Source organism: Lepisosteus platostomus, chromosome 2, assembly GCF_059453375.1.
Source record: "Lepisosteus platostomus isolate fLepPlt1 chromosome 2, fLepPlt1.hap1, whole genome shotgun sequence".
NCBI lineage: Eukaryota > Metazoa > Chordata > Actinopteri > Semionotiformes > Lepisosteidae > Lepisosteus > Lepisosteus platostomus.
Window position 1 is genome coordinate 3,421,589 of NC_142612.1, and position 19,730 is coordinate 3,441,318.

General features: G+C 43.2%; 1 protein-coding gene and 1 long non-coding RNA gene across 3 annotated transcripts; both read left to right on the plus strand.

Annotated features, from left to right (window-relative positions):
• The first annotated feature begins 1,748 nt into the window (after nt 1-1,748).
• LOC148675712 (uncharacterized) lies at nt 1,749-10,695 on the plus strand. Of its 2 annotated transcripts, none has more exons than XR_015940844.1 (5): nt 1,749-2,494; nt 6,019-6,080; nt 8,889-8,918; nt 9,752-9,790; nt 9,901-10,695. It is a non-coding gene; the product is annotated as an uncharacterized LOC148675712 (long non-coding RNA). The 2 variants fall into 2 exon arrangements; XR_015940845.1 differs by lacking the exon at nt 1,749-2,494 and adding an exon at nt 4,313-4,387.
• A 4,507-nt stretch (nt 10,696-15,202) lies between these two features.
• Nucleotides 15,203-18,340, plus strand: LOC148675713 (phospholipid scramblase 2-like). The gene is made up of 4 exons (XM_088646061.1): nt 15,203-15,287; nt 15,811-16,028; nt 17,468-17,626; nt 17,916-18,340. The coding sequence occupies exons 1-4, from the start codon at nt 15,203-15,205 to the stop codon at nt 18,084-18,086; spliced, it is 633 nt and encodes a 210-aa protein (XP_088502187.1). The 3' UTR covers nt 18,087-18,340.
• Nucleotides 18,341-19,730: the final 1,390 nt, after the last annotated feature.

Below are 19,730 nucleotides of genomic sequence, written 5' to 3' on the forward strand. Positions count from 1 at the left end.
ATGGCTTGGCGTCTGCTTTTTTATGCCCGTAACAGATCGGACTTGTTTCCACACTGGATGAAATGGTTGTTCATCCAAGGACTGGAAAAACAGTGTCATTCTATCAAACAGACGTGCTGTCTTAAATAATGATTCAGAAAGATGCGTGAAGTATCAGGGAAATTCCACTCAATTCAGACAGCTGAGTGTGTTTTGCGTAAGAGTCCAGGCCTGATTTCTGTTTCTGAAACATTTCACTCCTCTTTTCCAGGATCTGACCTGTTAGCCTCACATGTCCAACATGGTCTTCGTCTGTGGCCTGGAAAATGGCTGTCCCATGGTTATTTTTCTTTTATTGACAAGAATCTGACTGAGAAAGGAACAGGTAGACTCACTTCCACGCAGGGAGCTGCGTCAGCATGCGTAGGCTGCAAAGGAACAATTAAAGGTTTATTCCCCGCTGGAAAGAGAACAAAGGAAACACAATTGACAAACAAGTCAATTCCATGGTCAAAAGTAGATTGAAGAAACACAGCCACAGCGTCTGGGCTGTTGAGCCTTGACACATACCCAGAGAAGGGACACATACACGGGGACAATGCAGAGACGCTTATTGAACTGCGCACCCTATCTTTGGAATTCGGCACGAAACTCAAGCACACAGAGAAATCTCACGCATTTTTTTGGAAGAACATGCAAACTCCACACGGAATGTGCCTCAGGCAGTCTAAGAGACCCCAAATAATGGGCCCACAGATCAGGTTCCAGGGTAATCTGGCATGGGCTCTGGCTCTGCAAATCTCTTCATTTGGATATCCAATCCTAGTAAAATTAGAAGAGAATGTAAGTCACAAAACCATTTTATGAAAATAGAGCAGAAACACCACCTAAACAAACACCACAAAGATGAGCATAATGTAAACTATATTCTGATGTAGTTTCTCTTTTATATGTATGTTTTTGCTTTCAGGGAAACAGTGCTACTGGCTCTTCATGAGATCAGGGTCCCATCTCTTTCAAAAAAAATCTTCTCACAAGTTAGTCGAATATTTGGTTTTGAGGTCAGCCCTCTTGGCGAAGGTTGGTCCAGAAAGGTAATATTTACATACAAGTGACCCCTCTCCTGGCAAATAAAAACAGCAAGGTAACATTAAGTCCCTGAAGGACATTCCAGTTTCACCCTTATTGTTAAACTCGATAACCTTTAAAAGATTATGAAACAGGATGGCTAACCAAGAGATTTCAACAGTGTACACAGGGAAAGCTTAAGCTCAATCAATGGCATTGTTGTGCAGAGAGGTAACTGAAACAAATGTGGAGATCCCCTACGAAAACACCCCTTTCTGATGATGGGAGTTTTGTATCTTTCAGCTGTGAGGCACAGGGCTTGGTGCAGGATTAACTCTGAGTCAGTAAACCACAGGTACTTCTTCAACAATACATCTCTGTGAGTGAGTATCGTAAGGAACCAAAAGATCCTTAACCCTTAATTAGGTTTAACCTTTACTCAGGTTAAAGCAGTGGTACTGTATGTCTATAACCAGCAGGTCCCAGAATGTGATGTGTCACATCTCATCCGCTGGCTATATGTTAAAATACAGGCTCAGCTGTTCAGATCAACTATGGTGGTATTGATGACTTTTGCCCTTTGCTACACCATACCAGACACACCCAAGTGTAAACTGCAGGTATTCAAAGACTACCAATCTGTTGATCCAGGAAACCAAGAATCCTTTCTTTATTCCCAGTTACTTGTCTAGTTGAACCAGCCTGGTAACCAGGAATAGTCGTGACAGGAGGACATTTTCAGAGCGAATTAAAGTAAACACTCGTGTTTTAGTGGAATGAAGCAAACAGAAAAGTTATCTTGCGGATTATTTGGAGCAGTCGGACACGTATGGTTGCGACAACCACAGAAATGTTGTAGATGGACATCCAGAATATGGTGTACTTAAATCCAGCGGATTCCCATCAATCTGTCACCTCTGGGCAGCTGTGGGAATGAAAAGATCCATACAGACAGTGATATCACAGAGAAAATCGACTGTTAGGGAAAGGGGCCATCCTGCTAAGGGTGGAAGGTTCTTTATAAAGATAAAACCCAGTCTTGTAGGAGACTAGTGTGAAATTTTAATATTTGTAGAAGAATTTAGAAGGTGGCATCAACACCAGTTGAATATGTCATTTAAACATGACATGAGATTTTCAAATAAAAAAGATACCCAGGGTATATCAGTATTTTCACCTGTATGCCATTACACCTTTCCCAGGTTTTTAAATTCTTTGGCATGCTTTTGTTTTTACTGGACACTTTCCAAAATCTAAATATATGTTCACCTAGCTTGCTATCGCTCCAGTGAAAGAAGTGAAACTACTATATCCAATCTGCAAAAGTCAGACTTGTTCACCTGTTTGCAGGTTTCGGGAACAATGCTCATTTTAACAGCTTCTCTGTTCAAGAAAGATGTCAGCTGTACTGGTGTTAGGAAGCAGAAGAGAGGAAGTTTGCGTGCAGGTGGGTAAAGAACACAAATGACATCATACAAAACAGCTCATATTGCTGTAGTGTTGGGACGGCTTCCCTTTTCCTCTCAGTGTGTTCTTTCAGAACCCTTTAGCCTGTGTGGGTGTAATTAATGAAGAAGTCACGTTCTTTTGTGACTGGGGGAGATTTAGATGATAAGCAAGCTTATACGGATCATCTAAAGGTTGTAATGCTAACCCAGCGGTGCTTGTGAGCGAGCAGGCGTGGGAGCGTTGTTGAGTCGTCGTGAACTGTGTGTTCATGAGAAGCGACAGACAAGTGCACTTGCTACAGCCCAGACAATAAACCTTCCAGAGTAACAGCAGTGCGGCAAGTCTTTCAGTTGCAACAGGTACTAGATCCTCAGTGGCTGTAGGTGTGTATGAATGCTTTGTGAAACTACCTTCATCATTCTTTGGGCATGTCCAGACTCAGCTGATCTTATGTTTGATTTTCTTTTAAATCGTTCAAAGGTCGCATAGTGCCATTTATTCTTCAGGCTCATTTTACAGTGACTAATAATTTGAGGTGCAGCTGATGTAGAAGTTCGCACTACAGTTCTGTATAGCCATTGAACAATATAGATCATATTTACTCGAATTACTTTGCGAGGAAAGCCTAAAAAAGTAAAATTGTAATTCCTATACAGGCAATGATTTTGTAGGTTAACAATCTATAGAAGATTTATGCCTTTATGTCTTTAAATTCACGTTTTATTGTTATTCCTTTGCCTGTGTCATGTTTTCAGCCCAAAGTAATATGTAATAGAGTGTTTTGCTGTCATAAATTCCATCCACTCTGCTAGTGAGCCCTAAGAATATGGGTTTTATCCGAATATGGTTGTAATGAACCCCAGCCAATAAATACTCATGTCCCACAATCACATCTGCCTTTCTTCCCCCTGATCTTATATCAATAAGGAGTATTGCATCACGCCCCTCTATTCTTCAGAAGAGGCCCGGAGCCTTTTCCCAAACCTGTCCTCTTCACCTGACAGGTGTCCCACACATTGACAATGAAAGGGGTGGGACGAGCCATCTTCCCTGGGGCAGAACAGAAGCCACAAGGCCACAATATCACCCCTCCACCCTCTCAGCTCTTTAGGGATGGTTTGTATGCTTGGCTGTTTTGCAAAAAGCACAATTTTTCAACATTCCACCATGACACAAAATCATACAAAATTATCCTCAACACAGGCTTTCTTTTTATAGCTGTTCATCAAGGAAGATGGTCCTGCATAAACTAAGCAAAGCTACAATTAAGTTGCTGCCTGTGGATATTTACGGTAGCACATTGCTTGTCCAGCTATAGTTGTATTGACAGAACAGCAACTGTATACCTGGCAGTGGCACAATTAAAAGCCCATGTTCTATAACATCTCACGTTACATCGCAAACGCCCTGTGGGGAGTTTATCATCAACCTCCAGCAGTGTCCAAAATCTCAGATACTTAACAACTTCGACAAAATGGGTCCATACTAAAACAAAGAATGTGGCTTTGTTGAAGCAAAAGCGATAGGATTTTTATGGAAGGCAGTACTTTCAATGGTATTTTCAAAATCAGTAGGAATGGGTGAAAAATTCAACAGTGTCTTTGCCGATCAATGTAAAAAGCATGTTTGTAACTCGAGTACAGAAAAATCAAAGAGTCTTATCCCTGAAAAACATCTAAATGGACTGCTAATCTTCCCACTGAGTGAGTACCTCACACAGAGGAGATTACTGGTTGTATTAGGCAGAAGCACCACACCTCTGGGTCTGCTGCTCTGTATAAAGGACTCAGAAGGAAAAAAAGCCACATACCCACTGTGCAGACAAAGACAGGCCACGGCTTCATGGTCAGTCAGTTGGAGGGACATTATCACTGAAATATTCCCAAACACGGTAAGAAATAAACATGAATTCAACACCGTTGACAGAAAGTAACTTTAAAAACCTCAGTGCTTTTGACTAGCGTGAAGGCAACTGCGTTTAAAACAAGTGAAAAATACTATGTTGTACCTTTGCATTACAGAAGGCATGTTAACACTAATAAATTAATCGAATTTATTTTCGGTGATATGATTGATACACAAGTTAGCCAAGCACCTTGAGATTTTCCTTTACTATCCGCACCGGTTTAGTAATGAACAAGAAGAGGTTTCTAACAGAACATCAGAAAATTCATTTGAGGAGACTGGGCAGACTTGCTTCCCAAACTGAATGACATCTAAGGCAGCTCAGCAATTGTACAATTATTTTGAGTCATTTCATGACCGGATTGAGGGATCTTCATGAGACATCGTAACGAAAACAACTTGACTTTCAAGTTCAATTGTCTGTGAAGTCCACACGGGCTAAATAGAGCTGATATACCATTAACTGTCCATAAACAGACCTCCTTTCAGCAAATGGCTTTTTACTGGATCTGGCTGGAACTGCACTTTCGTCTTGATCTGTGCATTTTATTACAGGGGATGAAGAAACCACGACATGAATAACCTTACTTGACTGTAGCCCTTAGAATATTAAGGTCATGCCTGCTTGCTTTTAATTGGACTTGATTGGGATTGATGATCTGTCATCAATTCACCCACACTAGGCAAGGTGATTCCACTTGCAGGCCTGTCTGAATTCAGCCCTAGGGCAATAACAAGCAATTAGCTAATTTTCTGTTGGGCTGGGCACATGTTAATTAGGAAAGGGCTTCCTGAGAAATGAGAGTAATGCCGTGTCCGTGTTTCATGGATGCTCTTGAGTAAGCCTTTCATAAACAGATAAGGCAACATACCTGATCTCTACAAGCACAGTAGGCGTCTTAGGGATGTTTTACAAGATACGAATGCACTTCTGAACTAGCGTGATGTCCGAAAGACATCAGAGCACAGATTTGCATGAATTGTCTCTCTTTGTTGTTGCTATCAGATTGGAATTATGGTTCTGAAACCTGGGATCATATTTCTCGGATATTGATTTTATAACGCTATCATTATAAAATGCCACCTATTCGTGCTATTTCTCCCATCAAATAAGTTACTTTCCTCTGCAGTTCATTCCTGCTAAAGTTAATTTTAAAGCTATAGGAAGCTTTAAAAGGATCCTCTTTGATCTCTCACAGGGCAACTCTAAAGAAAACTGCTCTTCCTATTTTTTTGTGCCTCTTATTTTGTCTGGTAAATGAATCTACAGAGTGTTTCATAAGCCAAGTGTTTGACGGGCACATCATGAAGAACTGTTGTTCCTGCTGCTCTGTGATATTTCATTATCCTAATTTAGGCACAAGGAACAGGCCCTGATTAATTATACCTTCACAGAGCCTTTCCACTGGTAATTGTGAGAAGGTTAGTTTGTTAAAAGAAGCTTGCACTGTGTTTCAAATGGGATAAAAAAAGGCAAACAGCAACATGTCTAGCCTGTGTTATTTAATTCAGGCTTAAAACTCAAGTTTTTAGTAGAGTGCAAACGAAGAGTCTTTTTAAAAAGATGACTGAACACAGCAGAAATATAACCTTGACTGAGTACTGCTTATTTTACAGGTGTTATTTTGTTTCTCCACGTCGTTTTGCTAAACAAAACGAAATCCTAATGACTTCTAAAAGTAAGTATTTTTTCATTTTCAACAACAAAACTAGGTTCCTCTCTTATCTTTTGAGCTTATCTTGTAAATATGGGCCTGGGTCTTAGTAGAGCTTCTAAAAATATAGATAAGAGTAGGTTAGTCACCTAACCTTGTATTGTAATTTTCTTTTTGTCACACTGGGCTGGAAAAACATGAAAGACAGAATTTACGCTTGCCTTGTGGGTGAAGTAATTTTATTGCATACCTGAGTGGGTTGAATATGCTGGTACACAGTACTAGACATCACAGTTTTATCAATTTTCTCTTTCACAGATTCACGCTTTTTGGGAGAGTTTAAACGATCATAATGTCAATTTGATGCTTTCTTCTCTGTATTGATTGCTCTGCATGCGCTGAATACATAGGTACACGCAGTACTAGACTTCACATTTTTAAAAAACGTACACTTTCACAGATACATTAAGAGCTGCCCTGTGATTTTTTTAAGAGAGCTAGAAAGAAGTGTCAGCTTGGTGTTTTTGTTCTCTGTACAACCTGCTCTGGGAAACTCATTAGGAACCTCACCTAATGACTTAAAAGTAACTATGTGTCATATGAAGGAGTATAAGGCCTTAAAAAAGAGTCAATTTGATTTCCTCCCCTAGCTACACATAGCTGTACAGTACATGCACACTTTCTGATGGAGGGCACTGAATAAGCTATAGGCTGTAGGCCCTTCCACTCTTCACCTGGGCACCTGCAGTACCTGAGGTTCCAGGGTGTGTGGCAGCCTTGCGGTATCATCTGTTGTCCTTCTGGACTCATTTACGGCTCTCCAGAAACGGGAGTCCCCTCAGCTGTTTGTGAAAGATGACAAGGTGCCGGCTTCAAAACATGCCTCGGTAGCTCGTTCCATCCCTCCCACCACCCCCTGTGGAAGGGCCTCCTGTTCCCCTGTTGGAGAACAGGACTGCGGGTGCTTTCCGCCTGCGTCCTCTGCCTCGTGTTTCACGGGGGCTTCTGAGGAAACCCATCGGGTGGACACGGTCAATTTGTTTGAGGGTTCTGCTCAGGTCAGGTTGAATCATTATAGTGCTCTCGGTTTAAAACTAGAAAGGCCCCGTTCCTTTAGTTATCTAGTTATCTGTTCCTTTAGTGATAACATTTCTGTGAACCTGGGAATGTGTGTGGTTGCTCTATGCGGGACTCATTCCAGTTCAGCAATATTTTCAGTGACCATTTTGTAACCACCAACATGTGCACAATATTCTGTATGAGTTTTAATAAGTTTTGCATTCTACAATTTTAACATAACATCCCTTGATTTCAATTCTGAGCTTTTAACTGCATAATTGAATGTCCTGTACTGTATGTCTTTGTTGTTTTTTTTCCCACATTGTCTAGAAGTGGTACATGATGTGTCACCATGAACACCAAAGTATTTTCAGCATCTTTAAGCTCAGATTCCCATGTACTGTTCTACATTGATCTGCATCAAATACCACCTGTTTGCCTAGTCTTGAATTCTGTTTTCATTTTCTTCACTGATTCTACAGCATTTGCTTATCCTCTTATTTCAGTATTATCTAAAATGTCACTAATGAGTTTCCTCATGATACCAGAATCCAAATCCTGGATATAAACAATGAAAAGCCGTGGTCCCCACAGATCCATTAATTGTATCACACCCTGACAAGAGCATTCAGCCCTTAGCCATTCAGATATGAAAGAACAACCACACACAGCACACTCGAGTGCCAACTGTTGAACGTTTGCAACTGAACGTTGGAAACTGGTAAATTGGGGGGGTTATTCTTAAACAATTAACGACCCAGAAAATGTTTAATTGTTTATTCGGCCCCTTTAAATAATTTTCGTTTTCTATTGATGAATGGTTAATATCACGGAAGACATTATTCATTTCAATGGCTGTATCGTCACAATTTAATATTTAAGCTGTTGCTGATAAGCAGAAGTTAAAACACTTTCTATGGTATATCTATCTTAGACAGAGACATTTCCAATCTTTTTTACCTCCGACTAAGGTATTTTCACTGGTTGCTCTTATCAGGTGGACACTGCCCTGCTGATAACCTTTCAGTATATTGGCCAAGCACAGAAAAAGTTATGCTTTGTTTTGCTTGTTTTTTTTTGTAAAATATTATTTTCTACAGAGTTCTACATTTTTACAGAGTTCTGTAAAATGCTTCCCATGGAAGTCCACAGAGGAAGTAGTGACAGCTTTTTCATCATCAATACTGGGATTACAGTGACATATCGAAACGCAATAGATCGTGAGCAGATTGTGTAACCACAGCTTTTTCATTATGTAAGCTGCAGAGACACCTGAAGGCCATTGGAGATTGGTTTGCATTTTGTTTCTCTCTACACACTCAAACACACTGCATCACGTCTGCTGTCTTGTACATTATTCTCTACTCACAAATATCCATGTACCTGACAGTATAGCCAAGTTATTTGATCAGGGGAGCTGCTTCTCACAGCTTTGAACCCCCAGCTCCCTTTCAGTTTCCAGTGGACGTCGAGTCTCACTGGACCGAAGGTCCTCAGTCTTTTCTCTTTCTTTCTGTTACCTTGATCCATCCTGGAGCTAAACTGAAGAGAGGTTAAAGCCAGCTTGAAGGCTGTCCCACCTGACGGCCATGTCCAGAAAGCAAAGATGCGAGATACAGGAAAGAAGCAGATGCAGAAGACTAGAGTTTTGCTTACAAACCAAACACAACTGTTAGATAAGAGCATGTTGAAATGTGGACCCACACACCCTATGATATCTGCATGGCTCAGCTACCAGCTGTGTAAACTGTAACTAGTCTTCAAATGTTGCAGGTAAAAGAACATTAACCCTACCAACGTACGGTGAGTAGAAACCGGCCCAACCGGGACACTTTTAAAGGCACATTAGGGGATTATTTTCTTTTCCTTTCTCTTAATTTTCGGCAGCTGAAATCTGCAGCATTTCAGTTTTTGTGTTGCATTCACATTTTCGTCTTCAAATGCTAAATAAAAACTTTACTCAGGCCCATTCCCAGCAGGTGCTGGAAGCTCAAAGAGATCAGAATCCCTGACTGTCTTTCCACAGTCTCCTCTAACTGAAATATCTAATGTGCTGATGGCTTTTTTGCTGCCCACTCATTCATACTTTTATAACAGAAACATTCGAAAACCTAGAAATGAGCTTTTCCCCTTACCTCAGACTGCTTTTGCAGTTTTAAGGGGTGGAGCATAGCAATATATACTATTCCCCTGTTAAATTGATCATTAACATGGAAAAAAACTCCTAAATATACACTCTGTATTTAAGGCTAAGGCTTTCCTTGTGGGAAAGTAATATTATTCATCCATTTAAGTCAGATAATTTGCTATTTTTCTGGGGAGGGTGAAGGGGGGTAGCTCTTATGACAAATGTGCTTTACCTGTCAGAGATAAAGAGCCAGAATCTGGGAACTTGGTAAGTAGCTTCTTTTTGGAATTTGATCATTTCGAGATTTCACGTTTTCAAAAAGCTGCCAAAACAAAAAATGCTGTCTTGCGAACATCAAGCGAATGGCAACCCATATACTCTAATAAACTGGAAGCTTCTGTACTTTATTTTATTTTGAAAAACTAGTGTTGAGATTCATCCAAGTATATGGCAACTCCTTCCACATTCCCTTCCCTGTGCTGAAATTTCACCCACTTTCTCCTTTCAGTTGTACATCAGACATTAGAGGCATCCTCAGCTCACAGTGGTAGGTGTACGTTGCATCCTTCTGAGCAGTGAGCTTTTTTTCTCATTTTGTTTTCATTAAGGCAATGTACGGTAATGGGCAATGTGTCTATCTTCTTGTTTCTCTTCAAGAGAAAAGAACCAGCTCCAAGCAAACAGTGGAATGGGTACCAGCGCCAGCAGCAGGGCACGGGGAGCCCTGTTCTTCTGGACTGGAGTACCTCAGCGAGGCAAGACAGCTTTTCACTGGCCTAGCGTGCAGAGCAGTTCCCCTGGTCACCGTTTCAGGAAGTGCTGTTATTTCACCTTCTGTCAGCACTTGATGCTTTTGTACCCCCGCAGAGTAGGAACGTAACCATTGCCTTGATCAGCAGAGAATGGACATCCCTTCGCCACAGTTTTTTTCCTAGTAAATACTACATAGATAATAACAACCGCGTCATTCTCCCTAGTAAACCATTCCAGCATAAATTCCGCCTTAGGTTGTGTTTCTCTGTCCTAGGTGTCTTTAGAGGTGCTCTGAGGGTAGGGACTAGAACTGTTGCACTGCTGTGGAGAACCTTATCAGTGGCTGTGCTGGGTCAGACGAGGCCACTGTGAAAATCGGGCTCTAAGAAAAAATTATCAGTTGAAAAAAAATGGTTAAATGGACACCGCTTTACAAACCAAAACTTCCACCCTACGGAAGCACGAAAAACATTCTATCCTTAATACTGAAAAGTGAAGTTGGGTTAAACTTTAAACCTTTTCCATTTTATTTGTATTTCTTCTTTGTGTAATTATTAATGGCGGTTGCAGGAGTAGTAGTGCTGTGTTTTGTCTTTGTTTTTACTTTGGAAAGGTTGTTTTATCGGCACCTGTTTATTTTTATCACTTAGTCACTTTTATTAGGATGCTCCTTTTCAGCCCTGCTAGTTTTAAGAAAAATCGTGGATGATTCCTAAACCATGTAGCTCATCTAGAACAAACGGCAGAACACCAGATGATCAGTCCTGCCCCAGGCCCAGCAGTTTGGGTCTTGTGAGAAATTAAGAAAAACACTGTTGGAAGAATCCCATAGTGCTGTAAGACTAAGGTGGGTGTTGACAGCTGTTTTGAGTTGTGTTTTAAAGGCATTATTGGGCGTTGAAAGGCTGAAAGCTTTAAAATAAAAATGACAGCTACAGGGAGAAAGCCTGTTTTTGTTCTCAGTCTCCTGGGAGACATTCCCAGATAGGTGTGCACCGAACCACAGATTCCAAACACTTGCTAGACTGTGCATGCTGTTTTGTTCCAAGACGCTTTTATACACTGAATTGGGCCCATTTTGAAATAAGACCACTGCAATGCTAAAAGACCAAAGAGAGATTGGGGGGGCCTTTGGCTGCCTGCCAAATCGAGTCCTATTCAGTGGGTACAAGAATGAAGGACTGGACACAGGCTGCTGTCTGGACAAAGCGCCAGAGCTGCAGGAGCTGTTCACGGCCCTCCTGTAAATGGTGTTACTTCTTCCGCGCTCATGAACAGCCTTGCGCGGAGCTTCGTGGCAGTCCAGGCGGACAGCACTCCAGCCGAAGGCGCCCAGGCGGGCTCTGGCCTCAGCACATTTCAGTCTCGGGACTCCCACTCTCGAAATGAAATCCTCCGCGCCTGCCAGCTGATTAACACGGCTCGCTTTCATTCGTCGCTCACACCCTGAGCTCCCGATCTGTCTCGGGCGTCCCTCAGAACAGGCCTGGTTTCACATACGGTATGTTTCCTGAAATTAAAGTCCGCTCCTCCTCTGTTAGGTACCAAATTACTTCACTGCTGTTCGGACCCGTGTTTTATAGCTGATATGGGTGCTGTTGATGTCAGTTTCATTCCTGGGGTGTTTTCTGTGGCTCTACGTGGGCAGCTTTAAGAGATTGGGGTAGGGATTGGCCCCTCATTCAACAACGTTTAAAACAACGTTATAGCCCAATAGTCCCTTGATCTCCCTCACAATCTTTCCACACTGTGAACAGGCTTTTCTGCTGTTATTCTGGTGGAAAACAGGTGAAGAAAAGCTTTCCATGTATTTATGACGCTGTCATATCTCTGCCTCAATAGCCCCTTTGGGTTCTGAGTATTTCCTGTATAATGTGAAATCTTGAAGGCACGACGTGAGATAAAAAAGAAACAGGGAAACTGAGTTGAGATTATGGAATTTAATGTCATGGTTTGAAGTGAGCATAGGTCTTAAGAAGTGGAGACGACTAAATGGAGTTTATAACACAGGTTCAGGAGGGATGACAACAGCCAAGCTCAATCAGACTCTGCTGTCAGTAATTGGCAATCGCTCCTGACATCCATTCCTCTCCCAAACACCATAAATACCTGCGAGATCCCCATCTCTCTCTCTCTTGCATGTCTCTTACATCCCACCTCCGCCCCATCTCCCCCTCTCCCCCTCTGCAGCTGCCCCTCGGTCACCCTGCAGGGGGGTCCTGGCCTCCTTGTCCTCTGGCCGGAAGGTCAGCCCTCAGCCAAGCGGTTTAAGCCAAATTTTCACTCCATAATCCTTTCATGACACTTTAATCCTGGGTGTTGTCATTCCTAGTGAAAGAGGAGACTCCCTGTATCTCCTGATGTTTTGGACGATTGCTGGTTAAATTTGACGGTTGCTGAACAACAAAAAAACAAACAAACAAAGAGTATGCTCTTAGAAGTTATAATAAGTTATTCTTTCCCTTTGGGTGTGTTTTCAGCTGCCTAATTCTTAATTTCTAGACTGGCATACACCACTGTGGCCATACCTGGAAGAAAATGGAAGAAATCCTAAAGCACATTCTTTGAGGATTTATTTGAATGCCTTGCCAACATATTGTTTGCTACTGCTCATTATTACTCTTTCCTGTCCAGAACGCAAAGGCACGATGAGCAAGGCAGGCAGCTTGTTTACTCTATGGGTTTACAGATAGACCACACCTCCCAAGGCTTGAAAGCACCAGAAATACTGTAGATTGAGGACGCTCAGCTGACAATCATTCTTGTTAATAATATTCTGGAATTAATACTAATTAAGTCATACTGGAGGTATTAGGATATAACAACCGAATACTGAAAAAGATGAAGCGAGCTGGGTTTTCTCAAGACTCCCAGGGATTCAAGGTTTAGCTTGCTGTCAGGAGTGACTCATGCACTTTAAATAGCTGGAGCCCATTCAGGCACATTCCATATGATTATACGATGATGCAGATCTGATCAGGCGCCTTCATGTCAGTGATTAAGGAAGAGACTTTGATGGGGGGATGCAGACCGTTGGCCAGGTCTCAGATCAAGCCCCGAACCTCGGTGTCGTCAGATACATGCTCCAACAAGCAGAGGGCAGCCCACGACAGTCCTTTTTCCCCCTCCTGCTTTAATGCAATTCGTAGGCCCAAGAGCAGGTGGGATGCTCTTCATCCAGAGCTCCAGCTTCCTGTGGTATGGAAACGTTAGACCTGCTAGAAGTTCAAGTAGTTCAAGTAGGGAGCTGCGTCGGCTGCAGAGGAACCTAGGACTGCGAGGAAAATTGTTTATTCCATGGTTTAAGGTTTATTCCCTGCTGAATAGAAAAGAGACACAACGTTCTGAAAAACTCCACGCCCGAAGAAGGCTCCACAGCCGAAACGTTGTGTCCCTTCTGTTCTCAGCAGGGAATAGAGCTCTACTTGTTCCTGTGTCAGACCTTTGTTCAACTACAGCCTGAAGGTGCCTGTTAAGCCAACCCGGGGCAGAAAGATCAGTTTTCCTCGCAGTCCTACCATTGGCTGCTATGCTGAAAGAATTGTTCACAGCAAGTGTCCCTTCAGGCAAGCGATGAGCTCCATCACCCCTCACCCCAGGAGGCCTTTGTGTTGTGTACTGCAAAGTGTGATACTCAAAATCCTCATCACGTGTCCATTATGTATTTTTACACAGCTGATCTGCTTGTTTCATACACATTTCCTGTCTATCCAGAGTTTTCCTATGACCTCCCTAGGGACTAGGGAAATACAATACAAGTTCAGAATGACAAAAAAATTAGAAAGAGAGATTTAAAACTCACACGCTCATTTTTCAGGGTCAGCATTCATAGCTGGAAGAACCCCTAGCATGAAGTATCCAAAAGCTTCAGTTTCAGCTTCAGGCTAGTCTCAACCAGCTTTGTATCTTTCACACACGCGGAGAAGCTCAGAGCATGGAGAGTGGTGTTTGGTCACGTTGATCTTGGCCAGCACACAAAGACCAGACGTTTGCAAGGCTGAATTTGTTGTGAGATTTTTTTTCAATTATTCCTAAATTACAAAAACCGCATTATTTGCAACAGATTTTTTTTAATTCCATGTGGTAGTAGTAGTAGTAGTAGTAATAATAATAATAATAATAATAATAATAATAATAATAATAATGTACTTGAAATAAAAGTTACATTTTGATTCTTTTTTGACAATTAATTAAAAATAATGGGAATTTTCTGGCAAAGCCGGCTGGTTTTTAGACAACCTCTAACGTGCGTGGGAAACAACTGGCTGCAGTCACTTCACCGTGGCTTACTAGCGCTATCTACTGGCAAAAAGCTGCACTTGCAGCTCATTCCACAGGCATTTCCATTGGAAGTTCTGCCCAGCAACAGCGGTGTACAGTAAATGCTCTGTAAAAACCACTGCTAATGTACATTTGTTCAGGCCAGACCAGGTGGTGTGTATGCCTGCTTGATCCCTATCAGTGGCAAAACGATGTTTTATGCGGGGAATAACGACGGCACTTCATTGTCAAAATGTCCATAACATAATTAAAATCCTGATGCATATTTTACAGGCAAAAGGATTGAACTTAACTGAATGACTATGTAGTGGGCAAGACAGCTTTTCCATGTGCTTTGCAGTAATTCTGATATCCCAGTACCTTTTCTGGAACTTGAATAGTTGTTCAGTAATACTATACTTAAATTGTCTCAGATTAAAAGATATATTTTAAAATATAAAAATATGTAGCCAACATAAATCACAGATGACAGCTCACTGGAGCTCAGCAGGTGTGAGCCTGGTCAGTACCTGGATAGGAGACCTGGGAAAAACTAAGGCTGCTGCTGGAAGAGGTGTTAGTGGGGCCAGCAGGGGGCGATCACCCTGCTGTCTGTGTGGGTCCTAATGCCCCAGTATAGTGACGGGGACTCAATACTGTAAACAGGTGCCGTCCTTCTGATGAGATGTAAAACTGAGGTTCTGACTCGGTATGGCCATTAAAAATCCCAAATCATTTCTCAAAAAGATAGTGGTTTTATCTTGCATCTTGGCCATAAATTCTCAATGCCTTTACCAGTCATTACCAGCCTCCTAATAACCCCCATGTCTGAACTGGCTTCATCACTCTGTTCTTCTCCCCACTGAGAGCTGGAGTGTGGGGAGAGTACTGGAGCATCATCAAGGCGGGGCTGCACACTGGTGGTGGAGGTGAAGTGTAAGAAATTATGAATAATTGTTTACATTCAGGAACCTTTATCATTTTTCAGGTTGACCAAGTCCTCCTGCATCCCCAGAGAGTTCTTCTTGAAGGTTAGTATCCAGATATATAGCACACAATCTATATGGGAGATATTTTTTCTCCCAGTCGCAAAAGCAGTGACAACAGGTGCTCAATGTATTTTGGTATACATGCAGGTACAAAATCCCAGTGAAAGATCAGTGTAAATTGATTTAGGGCACAGATATTTGTGCAGAGCTTTTAGGAGATGTTTTGACATCACAAATGTGAACTAAACTCCTGAATAGTTCATGAGTTGTCTGTGATAAAGCTGCTGTCCCATATCACTGAAGGAATGTTGCCTAAGTAAATTAAGGGCTTCTCATTTGAACGCTCTCTGTCCTCTGCTTTGTAAACCTTTCAGAAGACTGTGGAAGAAAATTCTGAAGAATTATTGGAAGTAGATACCACGTTATTCTGAAATGCATTTACCGTGCGGACCCCAGTCACGGCGGTCTCAAAGTGACATGGAAACTGGGGGGGGGAGCGTGTCAAAACAATTTTAAAGTGCTCCCGGAGGAGGACGGTCCCTTGACTCGTTCCCCTTCTGTGCAGCGTTTGACGGCCTGCCCTGCACGCAGAAGTTCCAGGTGAAAACCGCTCGGGGCCAGATGATGTACTGCGCGGTCCAGAGGACCGACCACCAGAGCCAGCCCTTCCGCGGACACCGCCGGGCTTTCCAGATGGAGATCTATGACCGCGGCGCCCGAGAGTCCATCCGCCTCCGCCAGCCCTTCATCTGCTCGCTGTGCTTCCCGTGGGGAGCGCAAGAGGTGAGCCGCCCCCCCCCCCAGCAGAGAGCCTTGACCAGGAGCTCTGGGCAACAGGGACGTAGTGCTGGACATGCATTAGGACACAACAAAACCAGTTACCGATCCAAGTTACCAGAACAGCCAATCAGGAACAGTGTGACAGGAATGCCAGCAGCCACATCACCCTGCAGCCCCCTGAAGCTCAGCAGCTGTGAGCCTGGCCAGTACCTGGAGGGGAGACCTCCTGGGAAAACTAAGGTTGCTGCTGGAAGAGGTGTGTGTGGTCTGTGTGGGTCCTAATGCCCCAGTATAGTGACAGGGCCATTATACTGTAAACAGGCGCCGTCCTTCGGATGGGACGTAAAACCAAGGACCTGACTCTCTGTGCTCATTAAAAATCCCAGGGTGTTTCTCAAGAAGAGTAGGGGTGTTACCCCGGTGTCCTGGCCAAATTTCCCATTGGCCCTTACCAATCATGGCCTCCTAATAATCCAGCACCAGGCTCAGGCTGGCTTTCACACGTGTCTGTTACTGAGAATCTTGCATGGGAGTGCAAGACTGGTGGGAGTGTGGGTGGCACTGTCCTGCATGGATTGTATGTGTACGTGGAGGACGTTCATGTATTTGTATTGTATTGTTCATGTATTTGTCTCAGCCTGGTCAAGGCCTATATCTGAGCATGACATTAACTGCTGCCCCTCAGCCAGTCCGTGCCCAGGGAAGCTCTGGAGTGACTGGAGACTATTCCAGGCAGAAAACCTCGGAGGGAGGTGCCGTCGAGTATCTCCTCTGTGGGACGCTGAAGCTCCTCAAGCAATTTTTTTACACCTCTGCGAATTGAAGAAAAGTACTGAAGACAGCATTTTCATAGCTAATTAGTGTTCATGTTCAGATAGGGGTTGGGTAAAAAACCCGTGCGCTAGAAAATCCTTTAGTATCCAATATACGAAACGCTTGCCGTGTGGCATCATCTCGCATTGTGGCTTTGGGCCCGTCGAGAAACGTTGCACAGAAGAAGATTGTAAAGACAATGCGATATCGAGAATAGACATCCCACGCATATATTCTGAAATGCGTTTGCAGTGCAGACTAGAGTCACGCATGTCTCAAAGTTAAATGGAAGCTGGGGGAGGAAAAGCGTGTCAAAGCAAATTTAAAGTGCTAACGCAGAAGGACTTTCCCCTGACTTGTTCCCCTCCTGTCCAGCGTTTGACGGCCTGAATTTCCAGGTCAAAACCTCCCGGGGCCAGACGATGCACTGTACAGCCGGGTACAAACCGTTCATGATAACGGTATAGAGGCAACGATATCAGATTGAGCTGATGTCCAAGTCCGCGTGTGACTCGTTGCTCTAGCCGTGCAGCGGTGCCGAAGCGACAGGGAGATGCGGTGAAGGTGTTGTGCACATTGCACATTCCGGGCAGCGTCTTCCGTGCTCCCTCTTTAATCCCGTTTTCCAGATGGAGGTGCAGGCTCCTCCGGGGGTGGTGGTGGGCTTCGTGCGAGAGCTGCTGCACCCCTGGGGGCCTCGGTACGTGATCAAGGATTCAAGAGGAGAACCAGCGCTGAGGATAAGGGGCCCCGGGTACATCACCTGCTGCTCCCCGCCGGACTTCACGGTGAGAACCGAGCCGCCGGCGACCGGGTTCAACCAGAAACCAGGCTGCATTCAGCAAAGTTCAATATTTTGAAACCAAACTGGGGGGCCGAGACTGAATAGTGTCAGCAACTGCCCGAACTCAATCCTGTGGGTCCAAATTCCTAAGAAAGGGCGTTTTAAAGTTGACAGCTATAAGCTTTTCGGTTGTGTAAACTAAATTGATCGCAAAGTACCCGTCGGCGTTTCGGACTCGAAGGAATTCTCTCTCCGGGCCGGTTAACGGCGACTCCGCCTTGCTCCTCTCGTAGGTTTTTGACCCGAGCTGGAAAACCAGGCTCGGCGCCATCACGGGACAGTACTTTGGGAGCATTCAGGGCAACTTCGGAGACGTGGTGGCGGTGAAGTTCCCACGGGACCTGGACGAGAAACTGAAAGCCTTACTGCTCGGGGCCAGCTTTCTGATCGAAAGCAAACTGTAGGAGGAACACGACCCGCCCTGTGAGCAGGGATGGAGAAAACAGTTGCTCTCAGACTCCATCCCTATCAATATTCTTAGTGACCGTCACAGGCTATCTGTAAGATCTTTGTTCCAAGACGAATATGTAATACCTTGAATCTGCCTACCATGTGGATTGTAACTGCCTGCCATATTCCCCAAATTTATTAACATCTGCTTCCTTTTCCTTCTCACAGTCCTTGCCTATCTTTGTGTAATAAAGCCATGCAGACAGTGTGTCTTTTGCATCTTTTATTTCAAATACAACATAATTTAAATATACCTTATCTTTTATCATACAAATATACAGTAGGTGATAAATGCAGCATTTCTGTGATAACACTAGACAAGAAATGAAAGGCTAACAGTGGATGATTCACACACGAACAAATACTGAGAAAAGAGTCAACTGAAGGTAGAAAAAGTCTTACAGGAAACATTTAAAAGGCCTCAATTGTACATTGATTTTTTTTTTTATGAGTCACTGAAGCTAACAAAATCATACAGTAACACCATTCACATTAAGTCAGTTACAACATACAAATTAATACTAGTTCAATCCACCACCCAGCCCCCTTTAAAAAGTATAGTAAATTGAGACTGAAGCCTGGATCGCTTCACAGGAATTGAATTAGACCCTTTAATGTCTCAAAACATTTTGCAAAGTTAAAATACTAAACAACACACACATTGCGTGACGTATTCCAGATTAGACAGTAACATTCTTTACTTTGGCCAGACACAGTGCATGTTCAATCTGTAATCTCAAGTCACTTTTACAAAGATCTACAATGCTACCACTTGCTGAGCGGTACATAAGGTACAGTGCATTTCACAAGGTCAGATCCCGGTATTTTAAGGCAGCTCCTCTCTTTCACCTCGGAGTGAAAACATACAGGCGAACGAATGTGCAATTCATCCTCAAGAAACTCCTTTTCATTCCCGAGTTCATCCTTCTCCACCTTTTATTTCACTAGTGCGTTTCAGCAGCGTCCGTAAGTTAAACAAGAGTTTCATTTAGAACCAACTTCTTGAAAACCAAACTTTACAAACCTAAGCTTGTTATACCCTGCACACTTAAAACGGAAGTACAATTTCAACATGGGGGCATCTGAGCTCAAGGTTTCTGGAGTTTGTTCCCCCCCCATGTTTTTTGGAAAAGCTTCAACTGGAGCACGAACCGACCAACCACGGCCCTGTGAATGGCAACGACAGTCATGAAATATCATTATCAAGGTGCAATTCCTCCTTCATGTACCTGAAATACATGTCACAGCCTTTTGTTTAAAGGAAACGAATAAGCAGGATGAAATTTACCGAACTATAACCTCTTTGGCAAGCTGATGAAGAGGTGTTTTTATGAACAACATTTTCCCCTTCTTTAACGAAAAATCGTACATCAACTTACTTTTTTTCCCAAAAAGCTTTATATCCTGTGTAATTAAAACATTTTGCAGACCTATAAAACAGGATACAATATTTTCAGTTGTAATTCATACTGTTTAGTTCCGAACGGGCCAGATTAATCCATTTTACCGTTAGCCCAGCAGTCCCCAGTCCTGGCGACTCGCACACCTGGGGGGGCGTGTTCCAGCGGAGCCCTCAGTTACACCCTCACTGACTTGAT